The 27767-nt window shown below is 36.5% G+C and overlaps 1 protein-coding gene across 13 annotated transcripts in view; it reads left to right on the top strand.

Annotated features, from left to right (window-relative positions):
* The first annotated feature begins 633 nt into the window (after nt 1-633).
* Nucleotides 634-27767, top strand: part of Picalm (phosphatidylinositol binding clathrin assembly protein) — a 100386-nt gene continuing 73252 nt past the window's right edge. For all 13 annotated transcript variants that reach the window (XM_026384669.2, XM_026384667.2, XM_026384668.2 and 10 more), the window contains exon 1: nt 634-1091. In XM_026384669.2, coding sequence (XP_026240454.1) covers nt 962-1091 — 130 coding nt within the window. In that variant the 5' untranslated portion in view covers nt 634-961. The remainder of the gene's footprint in view (nt 1092-27767) is intronic.

Below are 27767 nucleotides of genomic sequence, written 5' to 3'. Positions count from 1 at the left end.
TCCAGTTTTCAGAGTAGAGATAAACAAAACCAAGAGACATTTCAAAGTCTCTCAAGGAACATGGGAGGAAAAAAAAAACCTTTCTGGGGTAAACAAACAGGAAGCTTCAACAGTTCCACCGTGAAGAGAGGCCTGCTGACAGGTTCTGAAGATTGGCTGGAACCTTTTTCTTTAAGCCAGGAGGACGGCTTTGGGGGCATCACCAAACACAGTCTTGACTCGGCTAGGAAAACCCCTGACACCCTCCTCCTTAGAAGAAGCTGTGCAAGCAGCTGCACCTCCTCTTTGTCAAGCCGTGGGTTTCAACCTCAGGCCCTAGGCCCTCCCACCCCGCAGCGCGCCGACCTCGGGGCCCCTCCCCCGCCCCGCCCCCCCTCTGTGACCCCCGGGCCCAGCCTTAGGCGACCTGTTGGCAGAGAGGGCCACGTGACGCGGCGGGCCGCGCACTCCCCCGGGGCCGGCCTCCTGTTGCGCCCGCCGGGCGGGTTCCATCACGTAACGCGCGGGCGCCGCCCCGCTCTTCCCTCGCCGAGCGAGGGAGGGCTGGCGTGGAGGAGAAAAGGGAAGGAAAAAGGGGCGGGAGAAGGGAGGAGGGGCGGTGCCCTAGTCACGTGACCCGGGGCAGCCCGGAAAGCTCCGAGGAGGAGCCTGGCGCCGCCATTTTCCTGCAGCTGCCTGTCCCTCTTACCCAGCCCGGCTCCAGCTGACCAGGGAAGGGGTGGGCAGATCTGAGGCGGGGGCAAGGAACTGCTCGACATCGTGTCGGACCCCGCGGGGAACACGAGCCGGCTCTCTGCAGGCTGAGTGGCAGCGCGCGGCCCTGAGCCCCGCCCCAGGCCGGCAGGCGGGCTAGGAGCCGGTGGGGGTAGGGGGTGCGGTGGGGGGTGGGGGCCCTCCAGCACTTGGGGGTCCCGGTCCCCGCCGGCTGCAGAGCAGAAGGGGTGGCGGAGGAGCCGCAGAGATGTCTGGCCAGAGCCTGACGGACCGAATCACCGCCGCCCAGCACAGTGTCACCGGCTCCGCGGTGTCCAAGACAGTATGCAAGGCCACGACCCACGAGATCATGGGCCCCAAGAAAAAGCACCTGGACTGTGAGTGAAGCCCACCGCGGACCCCTTTCACGCCCGCGCAGTCCTCGTCCTTTTCTCCATCTCTTTTCTTTTCTCTTCTCCTCCAGTTGCCTCTTCCTCCCTTCGTCTTATCTGGCGCTGCGGGTCCCTCTGCTCGTCGAGCTGTGTTCTTTTTTGCTTCCATCACACCTGCCTTCACGGCCTCCGTTCCCTCCGTCCCCTGTCCAAATATCTCTTGGCAAGCCACTCCCCTCCCAGATCCTAGGGGATCCTGGCCTCCCCTCTCGATGCACCTCCGTGCCCCAGTACACCCCAACTTGCCTCCCGGCCTTGCTTCTCACGCCCTGCTTCTCCTGTCTACTGCAGCCTTTCGCCCTTCTATCCCACCCGTCCCGTGCCGCCTCATCGCCCTCGCCCGAGCGTCTCCACGCTTGTTCGGGACTCACCTCCCCATTGTTTCCCTATTAGCCTTTTTCGGGTTTCCATGGACTTCGGGTTCCTTGGACCCTGTTACTCCGCAGCCCTCGAAGTGGTTCCCACTTCCTTTCTTCACCCTTCCCGGTTTTCTCTTCCACCTTTCCTCCTCCTCCTCTTGGGTTACCTTTCTTTGCCTCTATAGCTTCAGAACTACAACTCCTTCGACTGATTTTCTTTCCAGTATCATACCCAGTTACCCGACGTTCATCCCATATTACCTTCTTCGTGAGGAGTAAAAGTAAAGGGATTCACTTTGGTTTAGGGAAAGCTTTGTGGAAAGTTGGTATTTTTAGTCGCCTCTGGTGGAATTTAATCATTGTATTGTCTGCTTTTGACTGGGGTGAGGGTGAGACTGAGAATGTCAGTCCCCCACATTTTTTTAAAATCTCGAATGGGGATATGGAAAAAGGCTTTGCTGATGTTGATGTCAGTTCCTGGAACTGTTAACCCTGGCGGTTTGAATTTAGAAGCTTAAGTGTGAAACTTTAGTAGCTTAAGTATGCAGACTGTTCAAAATGAATTAATAAAATTATCTACAAATAACATACATCTGGTTAAAAACAATGGTAAAAAGATGTTTGGAGCTTCATCTTGGATACTTTTTAATTCATGCTTATTATCTTTTGGGCCACGAACTTTTCTAATACAGCATAGTATTGCTTCATTCAGTAACTTAGATTCAATTAGTAGAACTAACTCCTCCCATTTTTTTTTTTTTTTTTTTAAACCCAGAAGCCACCCATAAGCCACCTCCTTTACCTCAGGGTACAAAGCTCAGTGGATCTCTCAATCCTTAAGTCCACCGGAGCTTTGACCTGAAACTTTTAAGGAGAGAGTAAGGAAATAATCACAAATTCCCTTTTAAAATGACTGTTGGATACATTAGACTGAATAACTTTCATCATACATGAAAGTTACTTTGCTTTTACCATGTGAAACAAGAGTGAGCATGTTCTGAAAGGAATTCACTGTCAGGAGCCCTGTTTTGGTTTTTCATTTGGACTTTGGCTTGTAATACTTGCAATGCACTTAAACAGCTTTTTTTTTTTTTTTTTTTAACAAAATGTGAATTCTTCCAAGATACTTTGCTCATGAAGTGCTGTTAGAACAAGTAATTGCTACAGACAGAACCATTATTTATTGTGATTTGTGGAAAAGTTTTGTAAAAATCATTAGTTTGGTTCTCTGTGACACTCATGCAGGGTGCTTGTTACTTCTCAGTTTCAGCCAGTTTAGAGAATGGAGAATATACTTAAATGATGACACTTGTATAAATAGAAAATTCCTTACAGTGCATTGTGAAGCCATAGTGTTTTATATTTGGAGTAGACATGTCTACTGCTTATGTCCCTTCCAAAGATGGGAGTTTGCTCTACCAAAACTTATTTTACCTTAACACTCTTAATTCTGGGGTGTGTGTGTGTGTGTGTGTGTAGGAGGAAGAAGACAGTACTTGACTATGAATTGTTTTCCCTCATTCAAAATAAGTTATAACAATAGATACTGCCTTTAAAAGTTTTTGAAAGGGTATATCTTATGTTAAATGGAGAAGTGATTCTTTTTGAAAAGTTGCTTGAAGGGATAGACAATAGTTTGATTATGGTTGAAGAGTTGTTTGTAGTTTTATAAATGTTAATGGCCTTGTTTCTTGTAATGGCTGCTACTGCAAATGTTAACTTGGGTTAGATTTTGAGGATAATCTGACATTTTTAGTTCTTTTTCTCTTTTGCTATGTTTTCAAACTCCCGTATTTTTAGAACTTGAGTATACTTGATAATGTTTGACTGAAAAAACTATATACATAAAGTGCATCCATTTATTTTCAGTGAGGAGTTAAAACACAGTGATATTATTTGGCCTTTAATGCAATTTAAATGTCCTTGAAACTAGTTCTCATTGATGAAATAAATTTAAAGTCTCACCAACCAGTGGTTTACTAAATACCTTGCTCCTCCCACACTTCAACATGCTTTGAGAAAATTGAAAATTCTTAGTGTAAACATCATGAAGTTTAGGCTTTATACAGAAATATATCATAACAAATGACTTATTTCTTGGAAGTTTAAAAACTTTTTCTTAAATGAAAGCTTAGTTCTCTTGTACTCCTGATTTTTGTTTGTTTGTTTGTTTTGGTCTGGGGATTGAACTCTGGCACTTCACTGCTAAGTGACATCCCCAGCCCCTTTTATTTTGTGACAGGGTCAAACTAAGTTGCTGAGGCTGGACTTGAATTTATGATCCTCCTGCCTCAGCTTCCCAAGAGTCTTTGGGATTACAGATTTTCAGCACCACACCTTTGTACTTTTTAATGTCTCTAACAGCTGATGCCTACTTATTTGAACCAAAAAGAAACAGTTTAAAATGGCAACATTTGACAAAAACATAATATGCTTAGGACTGTTGTTTCCCTATAAGCCATAGAGTGTGGCGGTGGTTTCTGTACACTTCCTTTCCAGGATCTTTCCATATTAGGAAGTGATTATTATGATCTGTGAGTTATAGATTAATTCATACTACATTGCATACTTCTTGAAGAAAGGATCTTTTTTCTTTGCTTATAGGCATTAATGGATAAAAGTTAACTAATAACCCTAATGTGAAGAGTTGTTAAACTTGAAACATATGTAAAAATAAATGATTTCTATGTAATATCAGGCCTCTTATGGCTATCCAAAATCAAGGTAGAGGAATGGCAACCCTTATATTTGAAGGACTTCAGTTTCCCAGGCACAAGTATCTCCCCATCATATGTCAAAATTTCTGGATGCTTAAGTCCCTTATGTAAAATGACATAATATTTGCATATAATCTGCACATATCCCTTTATTCTTTAAAGGATCTCTAGATTACTTATATACTACACTTTAAGTCAGCTGTAATTACTTATATGTATACAATGTAAATGCTTTGTAAATAGTCATTATATTTTATATTTAAGGAATAATGACAAAAGAAAAGTCAGTACAAGTTAAGTACTTGTGCAGTTCCCCTTCCCCGCAAATGTTTTAATCTGAGGTTAGTTGATTTTGAGGATTAGAACCCATAGAAAGAGGGTCAACCAAAGTTTGTATTCTAAAAGACTGACATTCACCCATTTTTGTTCTTGTCCTATTTGTAATTAGTAAATGAATTCTAAAACATTTCTTTAAAGTGATTGTGCCTCACTAATGGGCTTACTTTAAGATATACTTAATACTGGACTTTGAACATCTATGCATTTTATGTTTACTGTATATTTTATATATCTGAATTCCCCCCCCCCCCCCTTACTCAGGGTTTTGTGCATGCTAGACAAACACTACCACTGAGCTACATCCCCAGTCCTTTTTATTTTGAGACTGGGTCTCACTAAATTGCTGGAGATTGGCCAAATTTGCAATCCTGCCTCAGCTTCTGGACTAGTGGGATTAATAGGCATGTGCCATAGCACCAGGCTTGGATAATTTTTTTTAAGTGTGTTTGTGTTTGGATTTAAAGTTATAGTGGTGGGTGAGAAGTGAAACACTTTATAATGACCTGGCTATTTTTTTCATATTATTTGTAAAGCATTTGTATGAGACACATCCTTTGATATCTTTAAAATACACTTGTTTAAATTATTTATTTAAATTTTTTAAAAAATTGTAGATGGAAACAATATCTTTATTTTGTTTATTTTTATGTTGTGCTGAGGATCGGACCCAGTGCCTCACACATGTGAGATGAGATCTCTATCACTAAGCCACAATCCCACACCCAGATTTATTTATTTAAAAAAAATTTTGTAGTTGTAGGTGGACAGTTTGTCTTTATTTTATTTATTTTTATGTGGTGCTAAGGATCGAACCCATTGTGTCTCACATATGGTAGGCAAGTGCTCTGCCCCCCTCCCCAGCTACAGGCCCAGCCCCTAAATTTATTTTATCAGAATTGCTTTAATTTAAATAAAATTATATGCTAGAATATTTAATACAAAAGTTGATTCTAATGTGTAGAAAGTTACCTCTTTATTTTCTTCAGTTCCAAAATCAAAGAAGTAAGAAAAATAAATAAAAGTTTTTTTGGCACAAGGTTAGAACTCTATCAAGAAGAGGTATTTGCAGAGTAAAGGCTTAATATTTGCTCTTCCTGTTCTTTTGGTGGCTAAAGTGGCATTTCCGTTACTTTGTGTTCTGTCTCAGTATGTTCCCAGTTGAACTGCTTTATGCATTTCTCTAGAGAATCAAAATTTTGGATTTGACCTTTTAGAATTTTTTGTGTTCATTGTGTATATTGTTCTTTTCATGGAGAATTATTTTGGGCAGTTAGATTTGGCTAGTGATATTCATTTAAAAGGAATCTTGATTAACGTAAACCTTTGTATTAAAAATTATGTTTAGTTGTGATTTGCCCGATTTTCAAAGCATTAAGGGTTTCTCAAGTTGTTTTAATAGAAAAATAGCAATGGCCATGTTCTTTGTGCTTATACCTAGTTTGATTTTATTTTTAACAAATATTTATTTGTGTTTAATGTGTGCTAGATGCCTTACAGAACATTTTTTATTTGATAACTAGTTCATTTCCATTTAACAGCTTTGTGAGAGAGCCTCTGTTTTCCCCATAAGGTCATATAGCTAGAAGAGGTGAACTGGGATTTGAACCCAAGTAGTGTAGCACTTGGAGTCTGTACTGTCATCTCAGTGTGACATTTTACATAATTATTTTTCTATCCCAGAAAATGAATATTGTTTTAGAGCAGTTTAGGTTCACAGCAAAATTGAGCTGCTTGTTTCTCATATTTACTCTATTCCCACACGAATATCCTCCCCATAATCAATATCCCTCACTAAAGTGGTACAGCTGGTCATAATTGATGTACGTATGTTGACATTATACCCAAACTCCATAATGTACACTAGTATTCATTCTTGGTGTTATGATGCATTCCTTGGTTTTGGAAAAGCCTATGGCATGTATCCACCATTGTAGTGTCTTACAAAGTAGTTTAACCACCTCAGACTCCTTGAAACTATTGTTTTTTTTTTTTTAAACTATCTTCATGGTTTTGCCTTTTCCAGAATGCCACATAGTTGGAAACATATATAGTCTTTTCAGATTGACTTGTTTTACTTGGTAATATGTATTTAAGATTCCTTCATGTCTTTTCATGGCTTAAAATTTATTTTTGGGAATGAATAATATTCCATCGTCTGGATGTATCACAGTTTATTTGTCCATTCACTTATTGAAGAGCAGCTTGGTTATTTCCAAATTTTCACAATTATAAATTAAGCTGCTGTCAACATTTGTGTGTATGTTATATTAAGAATGTGTTCAGTTTGGTGCTGGGATTGTACCTTCGTGGTAGAGTGCTTGCCTAGCACATGTGAGGCACTGGGTTCGATCTTCAGCACCACATAAAAACAAATAAATAAAATAAAAGTTAAATTCTTAGAAAAAAAAAGAGTATGTTTAATTTTGTAAGAAATTGCCAAAACTGTCTTCCAAAGTCACTTCCAGAGTCATTTCTCATTTCCATCAGTAATGATTGAGAATTTTTGTAGTTCACATCCTTACCAGTATTTAACTTTCTCACTGTTCTAGAATTTGAGCATTCTCACAGGTGTGTAGCTCATTGTTGTTTTAATTGGCCTCATTTCCTTGATGATGGAATGAAAAGATCTGGAGCATCTTTTTATGTGTATACATTTTTAACAGATTTCTTTTTTACTTTGAAACAGTCTTTCTCAGTTGTTGAGGGTTTGTTGTTGTTGTTGTTTTGTTTTGTTTTTTAATTTTTATGCTGGGGATTTAACTCAGGGGTACTTTACAACTGCGCCACATTCCCAGCCCTTTTTTCTATTTTATTTAGAAACTGGGTTGCTGAGTTGCTTAGAACCTCCATAAATTGCTGAGGTTGCCTTGAACTGGTGATCCTCCTGCCTTACCCTCTGCACTTGCTGGGATTACAGGCATGCACCATTGTGCCCAGCTAGCCTGTGTATCTTCTTTGGTGAGGTTTCTTTCTGTTAAGTTCTTTGGCCCTTTCTGAAAGGTAAATTGTTTTCTTATTGAATTTTAAGAGTTTTTGTAAATTTTAGGTTATAGTCCCTTGTCACATGTATCTTTTGCAAATATTTTCCTCCCAGTCTGTGGCTTTCCTTTTTATTCTTATGAATATCATTTGCAGAGCAGAAACTTTTCATTTCAGTGAAATCCAGCTTTTCTTTTCTTTTTTGGTGGTACTGAGAATTGAACACAGGGCATATCTACCACTAAGATACATCTCCCAGCCCTTTCTATTTTTTTTTTTTTTACCTGAGACAGTCTCACTAAGTTGCTCATGCTGGCCTTAAATTTGCACTCCTCCTTTCTCAGCCTCCTAAGTAGCTAGAGTTTCAGGCATGCACCACCATACCTGGCTATTCTTTCTTTAATGGATCATGCTATCAGTGTTGTATCTTTAAAAAGTCATTACCAAACCCAGGGCCATTGAGATTTTTCTCTACCAAACCCAGGGCCATTGAGATTTTTCTCTTATGTTGTCTTCTAGGAGCTTCATGTATTTATTTATTTTTTAACATTTAGTTCTCTATTTTCTTTGAGTTAATTTTTGTGAAAGGTGTGAAGTCTGTGTCTATACAATTTTTTTTTTTTTTTTTTGGTGTGTGTGTGTGTGTGTGAATGTCCAGTTGTTCCACTTTCAAAGATAAAGGACTATCATTGCTCCATTGTGTTGCCTCTGCTCTTTTGTTGGTAGTGATTCTTCAGGTATAGTCCCCCAAACCCTTTCAGCAAGTTTGTGAGGTTAAAAAACTGTGTTCATGTACTAAGATAGTATTTGCCTTTTCAATTTTCATTCCTTCACTAGTGTACAGTGAAGGTTTTCAGAGGCGATGTGTGTGATATTCTAATAGATTGAATGTATTAGCACGTAAGAATCATTACAACTGTTTTCTATTAAGCCAGATACTAAAGTGTTACAAAAATTTAAAATAATTCCACTCTTGTAAAATTTTGCTTTGGAAAACATAGTTATATTTCATGAAATTTTGTCAAACATATAATAGATTTTATTATTTTTAAATGAAAATTTACATTTCTAAATGGCTTTAATTTCTAACAATAATATCAATAGAACTCAGATTAAAAATTCTTTGCGGTTCTAACCTATTAAAAGTGTCAAGGTTCTGATCCTAAATAATATACCTCTAAGGAAAGGTATATATTATAGGGGAGAAAACTGTTCTCAGAGATGAACTTGATTTCAGAGATCCTGAACTCTCCAAGTAATTTTGGATTTCATTTGGTAGTTAATAGCGACCCAACCACTGGAAGACTTGTGACTTTGTCCTTTGATTATTTCACAATGTTTAGGCAGATGAGAAGGAATGTGCAGTGTTACTTAGAAAGGTGACCACTGGGGGAAAAAAGAGTCTAGCAATGATATCTAAAAACCCCCCTCCCCTCAAGATCTTAATAAAGTCTGTCATTAAATTGGAACTCTTGGAGCTCTTGATCTATTTGTTTTTTCTCTACTCCTCCTTTCCTCCCAGAGCAATCTTTTTTCATGAAGAACAGGCAGGTTAATATCAATTAAGCCAAAAGGAGTTTCTTGACATCCAAACTATTTAGCCAGGAGCACTTTACCTGAACTATATCCCCAGCCTTTTTTTTTTTTTTTTTAAATTGGATCTTCTGAATTCCTGGGCTGGCCTTGAACTTGTGATCTTCCTGTCTCACCTCTGTGGTCCCTGAGATCACAGGCAAATGCCACCAGAACCTATTTGCTTTGCACACAACATTCCTTGGACACAAAATATTTTCCTCATTCCTTTGTTAAGATAGATACATCCTGTGATTTTTTTCTCTTTTTATTTTAGTGAGGCTGGGAGATCAAACCCAGGACTTTGCACGTATCAGGCAAGTGCTCTCTACCATTGAGCTGTACCCTCATCTCCACTCTTTTAAATTTTCTTTAAACTATTTGCTTTCATTTTTTTTGTTTATGTTTTACCATGCTGAGGATTGAATCCCAGGGCCTCAGGCATGCTAGGCAAGCCCTGGGGAAAGCAGCCCCATTGTTTTCACTAGGTAACCTGTTTCTGAAAAACATTCCTTGAATAATTTTCATGGTCCTGTTAGTCCAACATTATCACCATTTATAAAGTTTATAATTTTGATAATAAACAGTAGTTATATGTATAAACCGTATGTGTATATATACACACACTGTGTGTGTGTGTGTGTGTGTATGGTTTATGTGTATTTTATTTGTACAATAGGAACTTTTTTCCCCTGTACTTTTCTGTATTTCCCAAAGTATACCTAGTCAGCTTAGTCTGCTTGCATATCTCAGACTATGCCTTGAACAACTTATGGCAATAGAATAAGATCTATTCCAGCAGACATTTATGAATATTCTTTATGGTAATTATCTTAGTTGTAATGAATTGTATTTGGCTGGTTAAAAATTTATGTATAAAGTTAGTAATGTTTTGGTAACACATTATAACAATGATCTGTGTGTTTCCTAGAACTTGAGACCTTAAGAGGTTTAGTTTTGTTTAGATACTGGGTAGTGTTTTCTAAAACATTGTTAGAGCAAAGGTTTTGGTTATAGCTGCTCAATTTGAACTATATATTATAAAGTGCATATTTTGAGGGCATGTTCTTGAAAGTAGAATGTAATTTTAAGAATTAAGCAGAGGACCAGAAATAGATCTGCAGTGTTTGTCAGAGCTCTTTCCTTGTACCACTCTAAGATAGTGCCAGTCATATTGGCCTCTTGTGTGAAGGGTGCCTCCTTGAGTGTGACTGTGGCAGGTTCATTTTTGATTAAGCAAAGATGAAGTACACTTAGCAGATAATGTAAAAATGTGAAAGAAAAGAAATGACTGATTTAGAAGTAAGCCTTATATAAGTGTGAAGTAAGGATTGGTATGCTAGTAGTAATGATAGTAAAGTAAGGTCACTAAATCTAGACTGGAAGTTGATACCCCAGGGGCTAATGGAAATTGTTTAAAGTTTTCTTTTGAACACTTGGAATTCCAGCAGTGATTTCAGGAATGTGCTGGTATTTACAGCATTAGTTTATTACTTAAAAGAATCCTAGGAGCCCAAATTTTACTCTAGGGCAGTTATTCCAAGTAGTGACTGAGGAAGCTAGGCATTCTCTCCAAACCACTTCACTCCATAAAGATCGAAGATATACTGTACAGGTGACTTCAGAATGTACTATATTTTAATGTCCTTGTTTCTGCTAATTCTAGGTCTCTTGTGACTGTAAACTCTTGAGAACAAGGGGTATTTGTGTTTCATCTTGAATGTGCAAATAAAATAATTAGCTATCTTGTGGGTGCTTTAGAAGAACAAATGTATCGTTTTAAATACATCTAATATGCAAAAAGATTAATGAAATTTAAGTATACAGTGAACAATCAATAATGGATGGTATTTTCCTGGAGAGGATTGGCAAAACCTCCCTGCCCCCACCCTTAGTCCTCCTAATTTGTGGTACTGTGTATTGAACCCAGGGCCTCACACATGCTAAGCAAGCACTGAGCTACATCTCCACCCTTTTAAAAATATATTTTAGGAGACAGGGTCTTTCTAGATTGTCCATGATGACCTCAGCTTCCCAAGTAGCTGATGTTTTAGGCACACACTACCATGTCTGGCTGAAGACCTTTTTGATCGTCTCTTAAAAAAGTCTTTGCAGAAATTTGATTCATGCATTAAATGGAATAACTTGAAATATTAGCAGTTAACCAATTCAGAGATAATTATGACAGAGAATTGTGTGTGGTTTTTTTAATAATTTTAAAATTGAGACATAATAAACATAATGTGAAAACTGTTTCAAAGTGTATTGTTCAGTAGTATTTAATATAGTCATAACATTATTTGTAACCATGGCCATTATCTAATTCTAGAACATTTTCCATTACTTAAAGAAGAAATTCTGTATCTATTAACAGTTATTCTCAGTTACCTCTCTACCCCTCACCACAATTAATCTGCTTTCTGTGTATGAATTTTTCTTTACTGGACATTTCATATAAATGGATAATGTATGGTCTTGTATCTGATTTCTTAGCATGCTGATGTTTTCAAGGTTCATTCTCTCTCTATATATACATATATAAAGTTATAGGTGGACACAATGTCTTTATTTTACTTTATGTCGGGCTGAGCATCGAACCCAGTGCCTTACACATGGTAGGCTATTGCTCTACCACTGAGCCACAATCCCAGCCCTTAAGGTTCATTCTTATAACATGTAATAGTACTTTATTCCTTTTTATAGTTGAATAGCATTCCCTTGTATGGATATATCACATTTGTTTATATGTTCATCACTTGGTGAACATTTGGGTTGTTTGCTCTTTTTGCTATCAGGAATAATATGGCTGTGGCCAGGTGCAGTGACACTTACCAGCAATCCCAGTAGCTTGGGAGGCTGAGGCAAGAGGATCATAAGTTGAAAGCCAGGCTCAGCAAAAGTGAGGTGCTAAGCAACTCTGAGACCCTGTCTCTAAATAAAATACAAAACAGGCTAGAGGTGTGGCTCAGTGGTTGAGTGCCCCTGAGTTCAATCTCCGGCACCAAAAAAAAAAAAAAAGGAAAATATGGCTGTGAACATTTGTTTACAAGTTTTTGTGTGAACACGTTCAATTCTTTTGGGTTTATATCTAAGATTAACACTGCTAGATCATATGTTTGACTTTTTGACAGACTATCAGACTTCCATAGTAGCTGCACTATTTGGCAATGAATGAAGGGTTCAGTTTTTCCATATTCTTAACTCTTGATTTTTGTTTTTTACGTTTTAAGTAGTCATCATAGAAGGTATGAAGTGGTATCTTATTGTGGTTTTGTTTTAGTTCCCTAGTGTTTTATTTATTTTTATTTTATTTACTTATTTATTTTTTGTAGTACTGGCCATTGAACTCAGGGCCTCATGTATGTTAGGCTGAGCTATATCCCTAGTCTGGCACTAGGGAATGATTAATGATATTTAGTATCTCTTTATGTGTTTATTAAGCACTTGTATTTCTTATTTGGAAAAATGTCTATTCATTCCTTTTGCTTAAATTTGGTTCTTTATTTATTTGGGATTCTAGGAAAGTACTATATTTTACATAGTTTGGATACTAGATTCTTATAAAATTTGCTACATTTTTTCCATTCTGTGACTATTGTCTTTCCCCCCCCCTTTTTTTTTTTTTTTGTACAAGGGATTGAATTTAGGGGTGCTTAACCACTGAGTCACATCCTCAGTCCTTTTTGAAAATTTTGATATATATTTATTTGTGATACTGGGGATTGAACCCAGGAATACTTTGCCATTCAGCTCATTCTCAGTCTTTTAAAAAATTTCTATTTTGGGACAGGGTCTCTCTAAGTTGCCCAGACTGACCTCAAACTTGGGATTCTACTGCCTCAGTTTCCCGAATTGCTGGGATTATAGGCATGTGCCACTGTACTGGGATCAGACTGACCAGTTTATAAAGAAAATAAGCTTCAGTTGTGGAGGCTGGGAAGTCCAATAACAATGCTTCACCATTTGGTGAAGGCCTTCTTATTGTGTCATAACATGAAGGAGGATATCATATAGCAAGAGAGCACTTGAAAGGGGTCATTTTTATAGATTGCTCATTTCTCCATTAATGGCATTAGTGCTTTGGGTGGAGTCCTCAGGGCCATCTTCTTAGAGTTCCACATCCTAATACTGTTGCAGTGGCAGTTAAATTTCAACATAAATTTTGAAGGGGTCATTTAGACCATAGTAGGAAACAAGGCTATGTAAAAGGAAACTAAAAATATTTGCGTTTTTCCCCCTTCTTTTTTTTTTAAAGTTAACATGGAATCTAAATTACTATCTTCTTTTGCAATGTAGAAATAGAAAATTGTGGAGGAGAAAAATATTTTCTTGATGTTAATCCCCACTACTGGGCATAGTTTGTTGTGGATAAATGGGATTTTTTTTTTTAGGTTGAATATCCTTTCAGCTGGATGGAACACTTAGCCTGATTCACTGTGTGTTTTTTAGGTTCTCAACGTATGTAGTTTTTCAAGTGATTGAAGAGGTAGCATAATAGTTGAATAAGTATGCTTTTGTCCACTCGGAAAAGTGTTATCCCATGGTTCTATAGGATTTTGTATTTTGCCATAATGACACTTTTTATATATTGGAATTCTTCATAGTGCTTTTAATTATAATTGTTTATAGATATGGCTCCTGTATGTCTTTTTCATTATGCTAAATACAGCATATAGCATGTATATGAAAGAATCAAGGAGAATGAATTTCTTATTGGGTTTCTGTGTGTTATGAAATAGTAGTTTGGGATCATTTAAAGAAAGTAGAAAATTGCTGCATGAGTAATAGTCTGTGCTATAATAGTGGCTTGTTTAAATGTCCCCCCCCCCATGATCAAGAGTACATTTTATTCCATATTGATTGAAAATGTGAGGAATGATGGAGTTGGAATCAACTTTTCAGAGTTAGGTTATATAAAATCAGGTCAGTTTAACACTGAAATATTTATCCTAGGATATACCTATTGTTGGTATGTGTGTGCACACACACATATTTATATATATTTTTTAAATTTTTATTTTGTTTATTTTTAAAATCATTTTTATTTTTTAATTTGTTCTATTAGTTATACATGACAGTAGAATGCATTTGGACACATTGAACACAGGTGGAGCACAACTTCTCCTTCCTCTGGCTGAACATGGTGCAGAGTCACACCAATAGTGTAATCTTACATGTATATAGGGTAATAATGTCCTTTACATTCCACTTTTCCTTCCAATCCCCATACCCTCTCCACTCTCCTCACTCCTCCCCTCTTTGTTGGTATGTTTGATTTCAAACACAGCTTGTTAAATATTGGCAGTTCCTTCTTCTCCTCTTCTGTTTTTTGGTACTATTATTTTATTACTTTTATTTAATACTATTATTGTTATGTGTGATTGTCAGAAATGGATTTTGGATAGTCCTTGGTTTTAGGTTTTTTTTTTTTTTTTTTTTGTTATCTGCAGTAGTCCATATCTTACAGCAGGATGCTATAAGGCTTTATTTGCTAAGGGCTTGTGTGTTTTTATATAGGACACTGTAAATAAAGCTGTAAATAAAGACAGTAAGAAATGAAGTATATGCCTTCAATAAGTTATAATGAGTGGAGGATGGTCTTTTTCTTCCTACTAACTACTTCATCTGTGCCCTTTCCCTCCTGGTCTCCATTGCTGGTTGGTTTTTTGTTTGTTTATTTTTTGGGGAGGGGTACCAAGGATTCAACTAAGGGGCACTCAACCACTGAGTCACATCCCAAGTCCTATTTTGTATTTTAGTTAGAGATGGTCTCACTGAGTAGCTCCCACCTGTTTTTGCTGAGGCTGGCTTTGAACTCACAATCCTCCTGCCTCAGCCTCCTGAGTTGCTGGGATTACAGGCATGCGCTGCTGTGCCTGGCCTCCATGCTGTTTTTTAAAGACCTACTAAGACTCTTAAGATTATCATTTTGTGAGACTTTAGCTTTTTCTTGGGCTAAGTAGAAAAAGTGAGAATTCTTTTTATGTTTCATGGTATTTTCATAAAATTTCATAGGAAATATTTAAAATCTTTTGCTTAGTGTATGAGTAAGAATGAAGGCCAAACATTCAGAAATTGAATTCTGTTTAATGTTGAGCAGGACCTGTACAAATCCTGATTAGAAACAATAAGTGAGATGCTGAAGGAAAGTGATCAGGGTCTAGAAAAGAATACAAAAATGAATGACACTTGATCTCTACATTAAAAGGTGTATGAGTTGGGTGTAGTTGCATACTTATAATCCCAGCAACTCTTTACTCTGAGGCAAAGGATCACAAGTCCTAGGGCCGGGTTTGGCAGTTTAGTGATGCCCTGTCTCAAAATAAAATTTAAAAAGGCCTGGGTGTTGTAGCTTAGTGGTAAAGTGCTTGTCTAATTGGTCCAGGGATCAATTCCCAGTACCAAGCAGGGGTGGGGGGAGGATCAGAGGAAGACATAATACCTTTTTTTGGGGGAGGGTACCGGGGATTGAACTCAGGGGCACTCAACCACTGAACCACATCCCCAGCCCTATTTTGTGTTTTATTTAGAGACAGGGTCTCACTCAGTTGCTTAGTGCCTTGCTTTTGCTGAAGCTGGCCTTGAACTCATGATCCTCCTGTTCTAGTCTCCCGAGTTGTTAAAGAACAGAACTGAACTTTAAATGATAAGCAGTGAGGAGCAATAGACATATGGAGGAAAAAGTGTGCACAGACTTTTGTAGGTGGGGAAGGCTGAAGTTGTGTTTGGGAGACAAATGAATCTGCAAATGGGGCTCTTTGGGCCTGTGAGAGAGCTAAGCAGAGTATAATGAGAAATACAGCTGAAATGATTGTCTGAGGTCAGATTATGGAGGGAGTATACATTTTAGTCATACTTTAGATATAAATTATTGTCTGGCAGCTTTTGGCTACTGTAGATAAAGTTGGACCATACTTAGAGTCCATTTTTGAGAATTACACTATATCTTTATTTTCTGCTGACAGTGTGAAAATAGGAAAGGCAAGGAGTTTTGCTGATCTTCAAGCTTGTAATCGGATTGCTTCCCCGTCCCTCTGCAGGGTGTTTTTTCTTTTTCACCCCACAAAGCAGCCTGTGCATGTTTATCTTTTCTAAAAACTGGACTCCATTTTATTCATTTTGGTATCACTGGTATTCAGAATATCATGCCTGTTGCATAAAAGTGTCTTAGTAATTATTTAATAAATCTTTGGTGGAAATAATGGGCTCAGAGTACTGGGCTAGTAAACTATTTCATGAACAGCTTTTTGTTGTTTCATTTTTTAAAGTATTCAAGTATCTTGGTCTTTAACAACTTGGTTCATTCGATTAGTTCAGAGTGTTCATACCAGTGTTATGAATTTGATAACTCAAAAAGGATGGTACTAGTGCTTGCTTTAACTATTGCCAAATTGTGCTGTACAGTGGCAAATTGTCCTGTATTTATTGTCAAAATGAAAGGTATATAAGAAGTATCACTAATCCATCACCATATCCTCTGCCACAGTAACAAATCATCTTTGAATGATTTGGTTAAATCATGAATTTATGGACTATTATTCCAGTCTTATTTTATCTCTTATTTTTATTTCCTAGAACCATAGGAATGTAAGCATTATTAATAATAATGTGTTTCATGGATCCTTAATTTAGTTTGCTTTTTGGAAGAACTATGTTTCTTGAACTGTATGAACTCTATGTGGATGTATTATGGACTTGGGAATTCTATGTATATCCTTATTAATAACTGGAATTATATAATCAAGGCTTCAGTTTTTTTTTCTCTTTCTATAATTGCTTGTGTATTTTTGGACTATAACCTTTTGTGTACCTATAATAACCACTAGGAGGAGAAGAAAAAGTTTGCTTTTACTTTGAAGTATGTGCACAGCTAATTTTAGTTGACTTGTCAAAGTGTAAGTTATCTTTTTCTCTGGCCTTTTTAAAAGTGTGAACCTATGTTGAATTGTTTTTTTAAAACTGTATACAAGAGGAAATAAGTTATAGGAGAGATGCTTTTGATCTTTTGACAAGGAACTGAAGGAATGCTTTGGTTTCCTTTCTTAATAATTTTTTTGGTTCATTATAATTATATATAATAGTGGAATTCATTATGCCATATTTGCATATGCACATAACAATTTGATCAACCTTATTGCCCCAGTTCCTTCTTGGTTGTTCTTTTTTGTTTTTTAAATTTTTTTTGTACTTGTAGATGGATAGCATGTCTTTATTTTATTTGTTTATTTTTTTGTGTGTGTGGTGCTGAGGATCAAATCCAGTGCCTCATATGTGCTAGACAAGCGCTCTGCTACTGAGCTACAGCCCCAGCCCTTGGTTTGTTCTTTACGTGTAAGTTTGCCTTTTGTTTTCAGAATTGGAAGATATACCAACATTTTCCTTATCCTCATTTGTGACATTTTCCTTTTAGAAGTAAAGTTAGTTGCTTAATGATTGAGAGGTTCAAATTTAGCTGACAGAATTTCCTTGTTTCTTTTTCTTTTTTCAACATTAACTTTTGTAACTTTTCTTCACAGAACTATGTATTTGTCTATTAGTTACTGTTTTTGGAATTTGTGTTGTGTATTAATTTAATAGAAAGTTTAGATTTTGTGTAGTCCCTCATTTTTGTTCTTCTAATTCTGCACAGTATTGTTTTGGCTGTAGTAAAGCCCAGGGCATTATTTTTGGGTAGTTTTCTGTAGCCTATCCCAGAAACATTGCATATCACAGCTGAGTGGCAATAAAAGGTAAGAACTGTTTTAAAAAAATTAGTTATGGAGTTGGAACTGGCAGCTAAGTTAGAAAAAGCTATTTATAGAATAGCTCACGAGGCTGAGATACTCCTTGACTGACCTCCTGAAGGTACTGTACAGGGAGAGAATCATTTCTTCCTATCAGGAGATTAGAAACTTTTTTTTTTTTTTTTTTTGAGAGAGAGAGACTTAATATTTATAATTTTTTAGTTTTTTTCGGCGGACACAACATCTTTGTTTTTGTATGTGGTGCTGAGGATCTAACCGGGGCCGCACATATGCCAGGCGAGCTCATTACCGCTTGAGCCACATCTCCAGCCCCCCAGGAGATTAGAAACTTTAAGGAAAAACGCTTAGGCCATGTTCTATCCTTGGCTTATAGATTTAACCTAGAATAACCTTTTCCTTGACTTTCTTTATCAGTTATGTTTTCCTAACTTGTGACCAACCAAGAATGTGTTGTAGCTTTTGAGGCTCCATTTAACATAGTTACTCTTTCTGCTCTTGGGAAATATTGGGAATGATTGTATCTCTGGGGCAAAAAAAGATGACTGGAAAACTCCTTTGTGTGTTCTTCTCATGTAACTAAAATCACATAAGGCCTGTTCAGCTAATATCTACTGAGTTGAGGTATTTTCTTCTGTGACACTCTTGGCTTCCTTAAACTTGCATATAGATTAAGGCTTGTAATTTCTAAGTTATCTGGAGATGGACAATGCCCAAAACTTTTGAAACAAGTTCCTTTTCAACTTGGGTTGAATTGTGTGCTGCTTTCCTTATAATTTGTCAACTTCAGTTCACTGTAGCCAGAATAAAAATGATGCCGCCAATGAATATGATAAAGTGAGGCAAATAAGAAGTGGTTACTGTCTGTATTAGGAGTTAGTTTTGCTGTCAGCTAAACACAGAGATTGTGTGATTTTTAGGATAATTAGAGAAGGTGATGACTACACTCACACCATTTGGAATGGGGAAGAGAAGGAATAAATATGATGAATGGATATCTTCACCCATTCCTTTAATGCAAAGATTACTGCTTGAAGAACCTATTGTTTCAGCACAGCCACTAGTTTGTGTTAATATTTTGCTACTTTCAATTTTCCTTCAATCTTTTTTTTCTTCTTTGTAGTACTGGGGATTGAACCCAAGGGGTGCTCTGCCACTGAGCTGTATCCTCAAGACCATTTTTTTTTTTTTTTGAGAGAGAGAGAGAATTTGTTTAATATTTATATTTTAGTTTTCCGTGGACACAACATCTTTATTTTTTTATTTTTATGTGGTGCTGAGGATCAAATCTAGCGCCCCGCGCATGCCAGGCGAGCACATTACTGCTTGAGCCACATCCCCAGCCCCCCTCAAGACCTTTTTATTGTTTTTGAGACAGGTTTTGCTCTGTTGCCCTGGCTGGCCTTGAGTTTGGGATCCTTCTACAAAGTTAACCTCCTGAATAGCTGGGTTATACACAAATGCCAGTGCACCTAGTCTATTTTGCTAGTTTTGAGTGACAGGTACCTACTGTAACACTTCTCAGTTGAAGCTGCTGAGAATAAAGGACCTGATCAGAACAATTGTAGAAGAGGAAATTTATTTGAGGGCTCATGGTTTCAGAGGTCTTAGTCCATAGAAGGCTGGCTGCTTTCCTGGGGGATCTTGGTGAGGCAGAAGATCATTGCGGAAGAGAGTGGCAGAGGGAAGTAGCTCACATTATCAGGAAGCAGAGAGATACTCCACTTGTCCAGAATCAAATGTATACCCCAAAGCCATGCCCAATTCCCACTTTTGCCAGCCAAACCCTACCACTTCAGTTACCAGTTAATCCCTATCAGGGTCAGGATGCCAGAATGATCTGGGCTTTTTATCTACTGATTGTGTCAAGACTCTCCCAACCTCCTCTGAACCTTTTTGCATCATCTCACATGTGAGCTTTTGAAGGGACACCTCATCTGAACCATAACAGTTGAAGAAGAAGTTGGACTTCAGAGGTTTTCCAGGAGTCATTGAGTTTGATGTGGTTTTATAATATCATGTGGGGAAAATCACGGGGAGGAATAGTCTACCAAAATGAGGGAAAACATCAATAAAATAAGATGCTAAATAAAAACAACAATATCTTATATTAGTAAAGGTGCTTTAAAGCTTATAATTTAAAGTACCTAAAGATAGATTTTAGTCAAAGATGTTGTTCAGGCTGGGTGTGGTGGCACATGCCTGTAATCCCAGCAGCTCAGGAGGCTGAGGCAGGAGGATGGCAGTTCAAAGCCAGCCCCAGCAAAAGTGAAGCACTAAGCAACTCATTGAGACCCTATCTTTAAATACAATACAAAAAGGGCTGGGGATGTGGTTCAGTGATTTGAGTGTTCCTGAATTCAATCCCTGGTACCAAAAAAATAAAAAGGATATTGTTCAAATTAAGTATTAGTGTTCCATTTTTAATATGTGGAGTTTGAAACTCAGTGACTAACATTACTCAAGTCATAATGCTATGATGGTTAGTAGTGAATATGGAATTTGATTCTAGATCTTTTGCTTATTCTGATATGTCTCTTGGTCCTGTTATCATCCTGTCACATGAAAATGAATGGGACCTTACATGGAAGTAGAAGGACATCCTAGAGCAGAACATTAGTAATGGTGAAATTAGCATCCTTATTGTTGTTGAGGCAGAGATTAGAAATGAATAGCACTTAGGATAGACTGCCAAGAAGTGTGAGTTAGAAAATTTCTGATAGGGAGAGATGAAATTTAAAGGAGTATCTCATAGAAATGGCTAAAAATGGAAATCCCTTTTCCTCACCTGCCAATCTCAGTCATTCTGAAAGGTATCTAATAACAACAGCAAAAGAAAAAGCTAGTTAATGTTCTCCAGTTTTCACCAAGTTTAGGAAAGGATTAACTTGAAATATTCATAGTATAAGCATTTTAGTTGAAAATAATTATTTTGGGGGGAATCTTTGACACCCTGGCAGAAAAGGAGGTGGTTAAAAGCTTGGTATTGTAGAATGATGGTAGAAAGGTAGTTAAATTTTTCTTGGTATTTGTGTAGACCACGGAAGATTTATATTGCTTTCTTTCCCATAGCAAGCCAAGAAAAATATATACCCTTTCACTAATTAAGGGACTCTTCACATGTATACCCACAGGTAGAATTTGGTGTTTGAAAATATGTATGTAACATTATTTATTTATGTATAGATAAATACATGGCATGAAAGAATCAACAGTTTTAATCTTTTTTTAAATATTTATATTTTTTTGGTGTAGATGGACACAACACAATGCCTTTATTTTTATGTGGTGCTGAGGATCCAACCTGGGTCCTACCCGTGCTAGGCGAGCGCTCTACTGCTGAGCCACAATCCCAGCCCCAACAGTTTTAATCTTAAGGTGTTTTTATTGTTAGCATCTCTGCATCATTACTGTGGTAAGACATAGTAGCAGAACTAAAGAAAAGAAAAACCCACTGAAGATATTAGGTACCACATAGTAAGTGATGTTACATTTGTTTCTAAATATTTGTTGTTGTTGTTTCTAAATTTTTTAGCAGTATAGATCTGTTTCTCAAAATGCTGTTTATTAAGATAATAATTTTATTTTATTTTAAAATAAATAAATTATTTTAAAGGGGAAAACAAGTTTATAATTAACACTACAGTATGCATAATAAGTTGCGATTGTTTCTAACTTTTAATAGATGAGTAACACATTTTCAGACATATTTTGAGTTCTTTTAAGTTTTTGCTGTCTCATACTAGACTGATGGCTTTACTTTTATTTATTTATTTTTGCAGTACTAGGGATTGAACCCAGGGGTGAGCTACATCCCCATCCCAAAGCCCCCCACCCCATGCTTTTTAAATTTTTTATTTTGAGATAGGGTCTCATGGTATGTTGTCCAGTCTGGCTTTTAACTTGCAAACCTTATTCCTCAGCCTCCTGAGTCTCTGGTATTATAGGCGTGTGCCACCATAACTGGTAGTTGATGGCTTTTAAACATATAGGGAATCAAATAACACTTTATTTTCAATGTTTAAATTTAAATAAAATGTACCAAATTCTTTATTGGTGTATAGTCTGGAATAACTTTGTTGCCCTATAGCAACAAAGACTTTTTGATGACCAAAACTTGGATTTTTAGATTTGAATGGATATATTCTTTCCCTTAAATTGTTATCAAGGTATAATTTACATGGGATTTTTAAGTTTAAAACAGTAACATGTTCATTTTAATTTTGGTAGCTTTTAAGATATTTATCTCAGAAGGTATTTTATAATGTCTTAAGAAAGTCATTTATTAGGAAATGAAGTGACTAATTTTTATACTAGAAACAAGGGAATGTGGGCCATACAAATTTTTTTAATATTTATTTTTTAGTTTTAGTTGGACAATACCTTTTATTTTATTTATTTAATCATGTGTTGCCGAGGATTAAACCCAGAGCCTCGTACATGCTAGGTGAGCGCTCTACTGCTGAGCCACAACCCCAGCCCTGGGTCATGGAATTTTATAGGAAGAGTTGTGTGGTAATAAGTTTATGAGGATGGGAGTTTTTTGTGTCTGCTAGTGATTCTTTCTTTTTTTTTTTTTTTTTTTTTTTAAGAGAGAGTGAGAGAGGAGAGAGAGAGAGAGAGAGAGAGAGAGAGAGAGAGAGAGAGAGAATTTTTAATATTTATTTTTTAGTTCTCGGCGGACACAACATCTTTGTTGGTATGTGGTGCTGAGGATCGAACCCGGGCCGCACGCATGCCAGGCGAGCGCGCTACCACTTGAGCCACATCCCCAGCCCAAGTGATTATTTCTTTTAGAAATTAAAAAATTTAAGTTTAAACTTAATAGGAAAACTACTTTGCTTTATTTTATAGTAATTTACCAGTAAGTATAGATTGCTCATCTTTTCCACTTACAGAACATTATTTCCCAACTTAAAGCCATGTAGAGAGGTGCTGCTTACTGTTTCCAACTGCATCATTACTATTTCTAGCAATTTGAAAGTGATGTTTTTAGAAAGGGCTTTTGCTTGTTGGTTAGTGAACTTGATGCCTACTTGCTATAGTTATTGCACTTAATAAAGTGTAATCAATGACTGATGTAAATTTTGACTCATTTAAAGTAAGCACATTGTTTTAATTTGAAAATGTATAATAAACAGTTGAGATTTCCTCTGTCTCTGCTTACCATCTACATAAAACTAGAGACTTTGCAAAATTAGAGATGAAGATCCTATTCACTGTCTTTGGTTTGTCATGGGTGAAGCAGAGATGTGAGGTATAGAATGAATGGGGTGCTACTACATTTCCCTGCTATTTGAAAGGTTGTAATTAATTTTGGTGGTTAGTTCCACAGGCCTCTAGGCCACTGGTGACACTACCACTGTTGTCTTTTTAAATCTGGGACTCCTTCTCTGATTATCATGTGTAAATAGCAGCCTCCCCCAAACACATACCATCATCTTCTAAGTGCTAAGAAATCCTTAGCAGTTACTAGCATATATTAGTTCACTGATTGTCTTCCCTTTCTAGTATATAAGCCCTGTGATAACAGGAGTTTTATTCAACCACTGTTTTGTATAGTTCTAACTCTTAATATACTATTTGTCATATTATACTATGTAATGAATATTTTTAGAATAAGTGGGATTTCTCTTTGTTTTTACTGAAGTTTGCAAGGCTTCAAGAAGGTTGAGTATAAAGATTTTCCTTGTTCTAATTGCACTGGGGATATGGAATAGAGCTTGTGTTTTCTGGGTGTGGGAGACTGGCAGAGAAGCTAACTACAATCCATTATTCCCTCTGACTAGGCAGAATTTAAATTGTTAAGAGAGGACATGACTTATAGACATTGGGCTTGGCTGTTGGAGAATAATATTACCTTGTCTGCAGGGAAGAGTTTTTGCCTGTTGTTACTCCCCCACCCCCACTCCGGTCTTATGAGTGAAAATTTGGATTTTTGTTTCAGCCATGGAATTCACAAATATTTATAGCATCATATGAACATGTGTACAAGGCACTTGTATCCTCATTGTGGAGGATACAAGGAGACAAACATTTCTTGAGAATTTATTTTAACAAAGTAATGAATTGTCTTATTGATTAACACAAAAATGGGATGATTTGATTAGTTGGGACCATTTTCATGTTTTTTAAGTGTGAAGTATTTTTGAGCATAGATATGAAACATTCTAATGTCTCAAACTCCCCAGAAGACCATATTTGATTTTCTGAGAAGAAATGTGTACATTATTTCTATAGAAGTTTTCTTTGATATTAGAGATTAGATGATTTTCCAAATGTGAAAAAATAGGACCAGCAGTTAAGGTTAAATAATGTTCATGAGATGACAAAGTGGATAGAACAGAGGCAAGTTTGTGTTTTAGGGAAGCTGGAGATAAACCAGAATATAGAGCTCTTAGAAAAATGAATGTACACCAGGAGTAGATAGTGGTTGTATATTATTAATTCCTTACCTACATCTAAACTTTTATTAGGCCACTTATAACTAAAGTGGTATATAATTTGTTATCTAAACTGTGTCACTTATAAGGGTAAATGTGACACTGGGACAATATGTATGAACCAGAACCGTTCCTCCCCCCCAAAATTAAATAAATAAACCCCGGACACTTGGTTATTCCCAACTAATAACACTCTTCTCCAGATAATTTTTTTTTTCTCTGTAGTACTCTAATCTGCATTTACAGAGCCTCTCGAGCTTTGGTTCCTTTTTCCTGGTCTTGTTGGAATTAAGGAGAATTCTTTCAGTCCTTTTTTTGTGCTCTTCATTCTCTGGAATATTCTGGTTTACACCTTTGGAGGAGGTAAGTACAGTGCTCATAGTGTATTATTAGTTGACCTTTCATTTTGCTTAGGGAAGCAGGTTTTGTGTTTCTGATCTAGTTCTAGATTGTTTTTGAGACTCCTGGTAATTATCTCCTAATTAAGCTAATGAATTACTAGTGAGTTCTTAGAATAGAAAGAAATAGTCTGTATATTGACATACAAAATTTGCTTTTAAATTACTTGATACTTACTATGTTTTCTTTCCTGTAGGTGTGATTATTAATTCCGAAACTTCAAATCTTCAAAGAAGAGAAAGCCACTTTATTTTTTTTTTTGTTAGAACACTGTAATGCTTTTATTTTGTTTTTATATTCCATTTAAATAAAAAAGTATTAATTTTTTATTAAGTGATGAGTTTTTATTCTATGAAGTTTTTGTTGTCATATTTTCTGATAAAAATCAACATAGAAACCATAAATCTTTGAGGGAGTGCTTAAAAAGTATAATTTTTCCTCATCTCTGAGATCCTTATTTGGAATCTGGGGTGAAATGAAGGTGTCTGGGTTTGGAAATCACCATTTCAGAGCAGTAGAATGGAATCCTAAACAATCTCAACATTAGGGAAGTTTTCCATAGATGAGCCTGAACCCATCTCTTTTCTTGCCAGCTTTTGTGGTTTCTCTGTTCAGTCTGCCACCTAGTGTTAGGAATGCAGAGCACACCAGAATGCCAAAAAGCAGTCCTAGGTAAGCTTTCAGATCTTATATTAGGAAGGCTTACATGGTAGGTGAAAACATTTTGATAATGAAGGAGGTAGGCAATTCTTTGACTAGAACATGTCAGTCAGTGGCAATGAATCCTGAGAGTATTCTAAAAGTATATTTTTCTGTAGAGCATTTTCACAACTTACAGATTTTGCTTTTGTTGTAGTTTTTTTTTATATTTATGTCATAGTAGTGGGTGAAGAGACCAATGAAGAAATAATGATAACATTTTAAGATAGTAGGTTGGGATTATTTGAAAATGATGCTTTGTGTGTTGATTAAAATTTTAGGGCAGTTACATAATGACTCCATTAACTAAAAGAATTTATTTTGTACTTTTAAAGTTGATGTAAAAGCAGTTCTGTAAATTTGGCTTATGTTCAGCCATGACTTAAGAGGTGCAATTCCAACCAGATACTAAAAAGGACTGGCTTTGTATATCTAAGTTCCAACTGAATTCTTTTTTTCTCTGTATGTTCCTTTTTCTCCTTTCCTTTGCTACAGATAAAAAGAATGTTGGTCCTTTGCCAGCCAGAAATATGCCTTTTTTAAGAAACTTTATGTCCTCTCCTTGAAGTAGTCTTTCTATTAAAGCAGTTTATATTGTCACTGTAGTGGCCAGACAGAAATGTGGGTTAGCAAAAACCTGAAAAAACAATTGCTATCTGTAGGTTGCTAACAGTTCTTCCAAATTATTTCCACACCAAAAATTAGACTAAATAGAATATTACTACTTTTTATACATGTACATGTCTTGTTTGTTAAATTTCATTAATTTTTTTTTTTTTAATTTGCAGAAGTGGGGATTGAACCCAGGGGCACTCAATCACTGAGCTATGTCCCCAGCTCCTTTTTAAATTTTTGAGACAGGGTCTCATTAAGTTCTCCAGGCTGACCTGGAACTTGTGATCACCCTGCATGAACTTCCCCATCCTTTCCTGAGCTAGGATAGCATGTACCATCTTGTCTGGCTTGTCTTTTGAGACAATAAAAAATAACCTAAATGTCCCTCTTTCTTCTTTTCATAGTAACACAATTCCTGACACTTGTATTCAGTATTTCATATACTTTGTCATTACCCAGTTAATATGTTGGTTAGATAAATTTCTTAAGGTAGAAGTCAGTTTGTAATGAGCATATTTTTAAGTTAATTCTAATGAAATTATATAAAAATAAACATATAGTACTGTGTTCTTGACAGTAACCCCACGAAATTTAAAGATAAAATTTTAGGAGTTCTTAATTTGGACCATAATTTTTTTCTGATTTCTTACAGAAAAAAAAATTGATAGAGTAAGAAATAAAACTGTTTATTTAATTTCGTAGACATTTTGACATTTATGTAGAGAAAAATGTGTCTATTTTTCATTAGTTTAAGTCTGATTTCAACTTGAACATTTTCTAATGTTAAATAATTTAAAATTTTTGCTATATGAAAAAACATTGACACTTTATGTCAAAATCTTAGAAACCATTTTCTATTTTTTGGTATTTGTTCTTTTTATTTATATTCCCATTCAGGAAATATTTCAGAGATGTGATCAGTGAAGTGATATTTGATTAACTGTGTAATTTGCCATCCAAATAGGGTATATCTCCAATTACTAAAGTCAATTGGGTTTTTGTTTTGTTTTGTTTTTTGTTTTGGTACCAAGGAGTGAACCTAGAGGTGCTTAAACCTCTGAGCTGCATCCCTAGCCACGGTCCCCCCACCCTTTATTTTTTATTTTGATACATGGTTAGGATTGCTGAGTTGTTGAGGCTGACTTTGAACTTGTGATTTCATTGCCTCAGCTTCCTGAGCCACTAGGATTATAAGCATTCACCATCTTGCCTGGTAATTGCCCTGTGGGGGCAATTACAAAAAGATTATCTTTTGGGCTATAACTATCTTTTGGCCTATTATCTTTATAGCCCAAAAGCCTTTAGGTTCATAGTAGACCTCATTGTGGTAGTACCTATACATAGGTACAGATTATTGGTATAATGCTTGGGGGTGTATATTTAATCCCCAGTCCCCCCAAAAACCCAGTATAAAAGGTTATCCTTCAAAATAACCCCTTTGAAAGGAATACTAGCATTTGGTTAAATGATTATGAAATGTTGGTTCAAACTGTTTTTAGCCAGGCTAATGTTTTAGAAAATCTGACTTGGGTATTAGCATAGTTTCTTTTTAATATTTATTTTTTAGTTTTGGTGGACATATATCTTTATTTCATTTTTATGTGGTGCTGAGGTTTGAACCCAGTGCCTCACGTGTGCTAGGTGAGCAGTCTACCACTGAGCTACAACCCTGGTTCCTATAATTTCTTTTTTTTTAAATATTTTGTAGTTGTAGATGGATACAATAATTTTATTTTATTTATTTTTATGTGATGCTGAG

Source organism: Urocitellus parryii, chromosome 4 (genome assembly GCF_045843805.1).
Source record: "Urocitellus parryii isolate mUroPar1 chromosome 4, mUroPar1.hap1, whole genome shotgun sequence".
Lineage (NCBI taxonomy): Eukaryota > Metazoa > Chordata > Mammalia > Rodentia > Sciuridae > Urocitellus > Urocitellus parryii.
The sequence above is the reverse complement of the archived record's forward strand: the minus strand, read 5'-3'. Positions and strand labels throughout refer to the sequence as shown.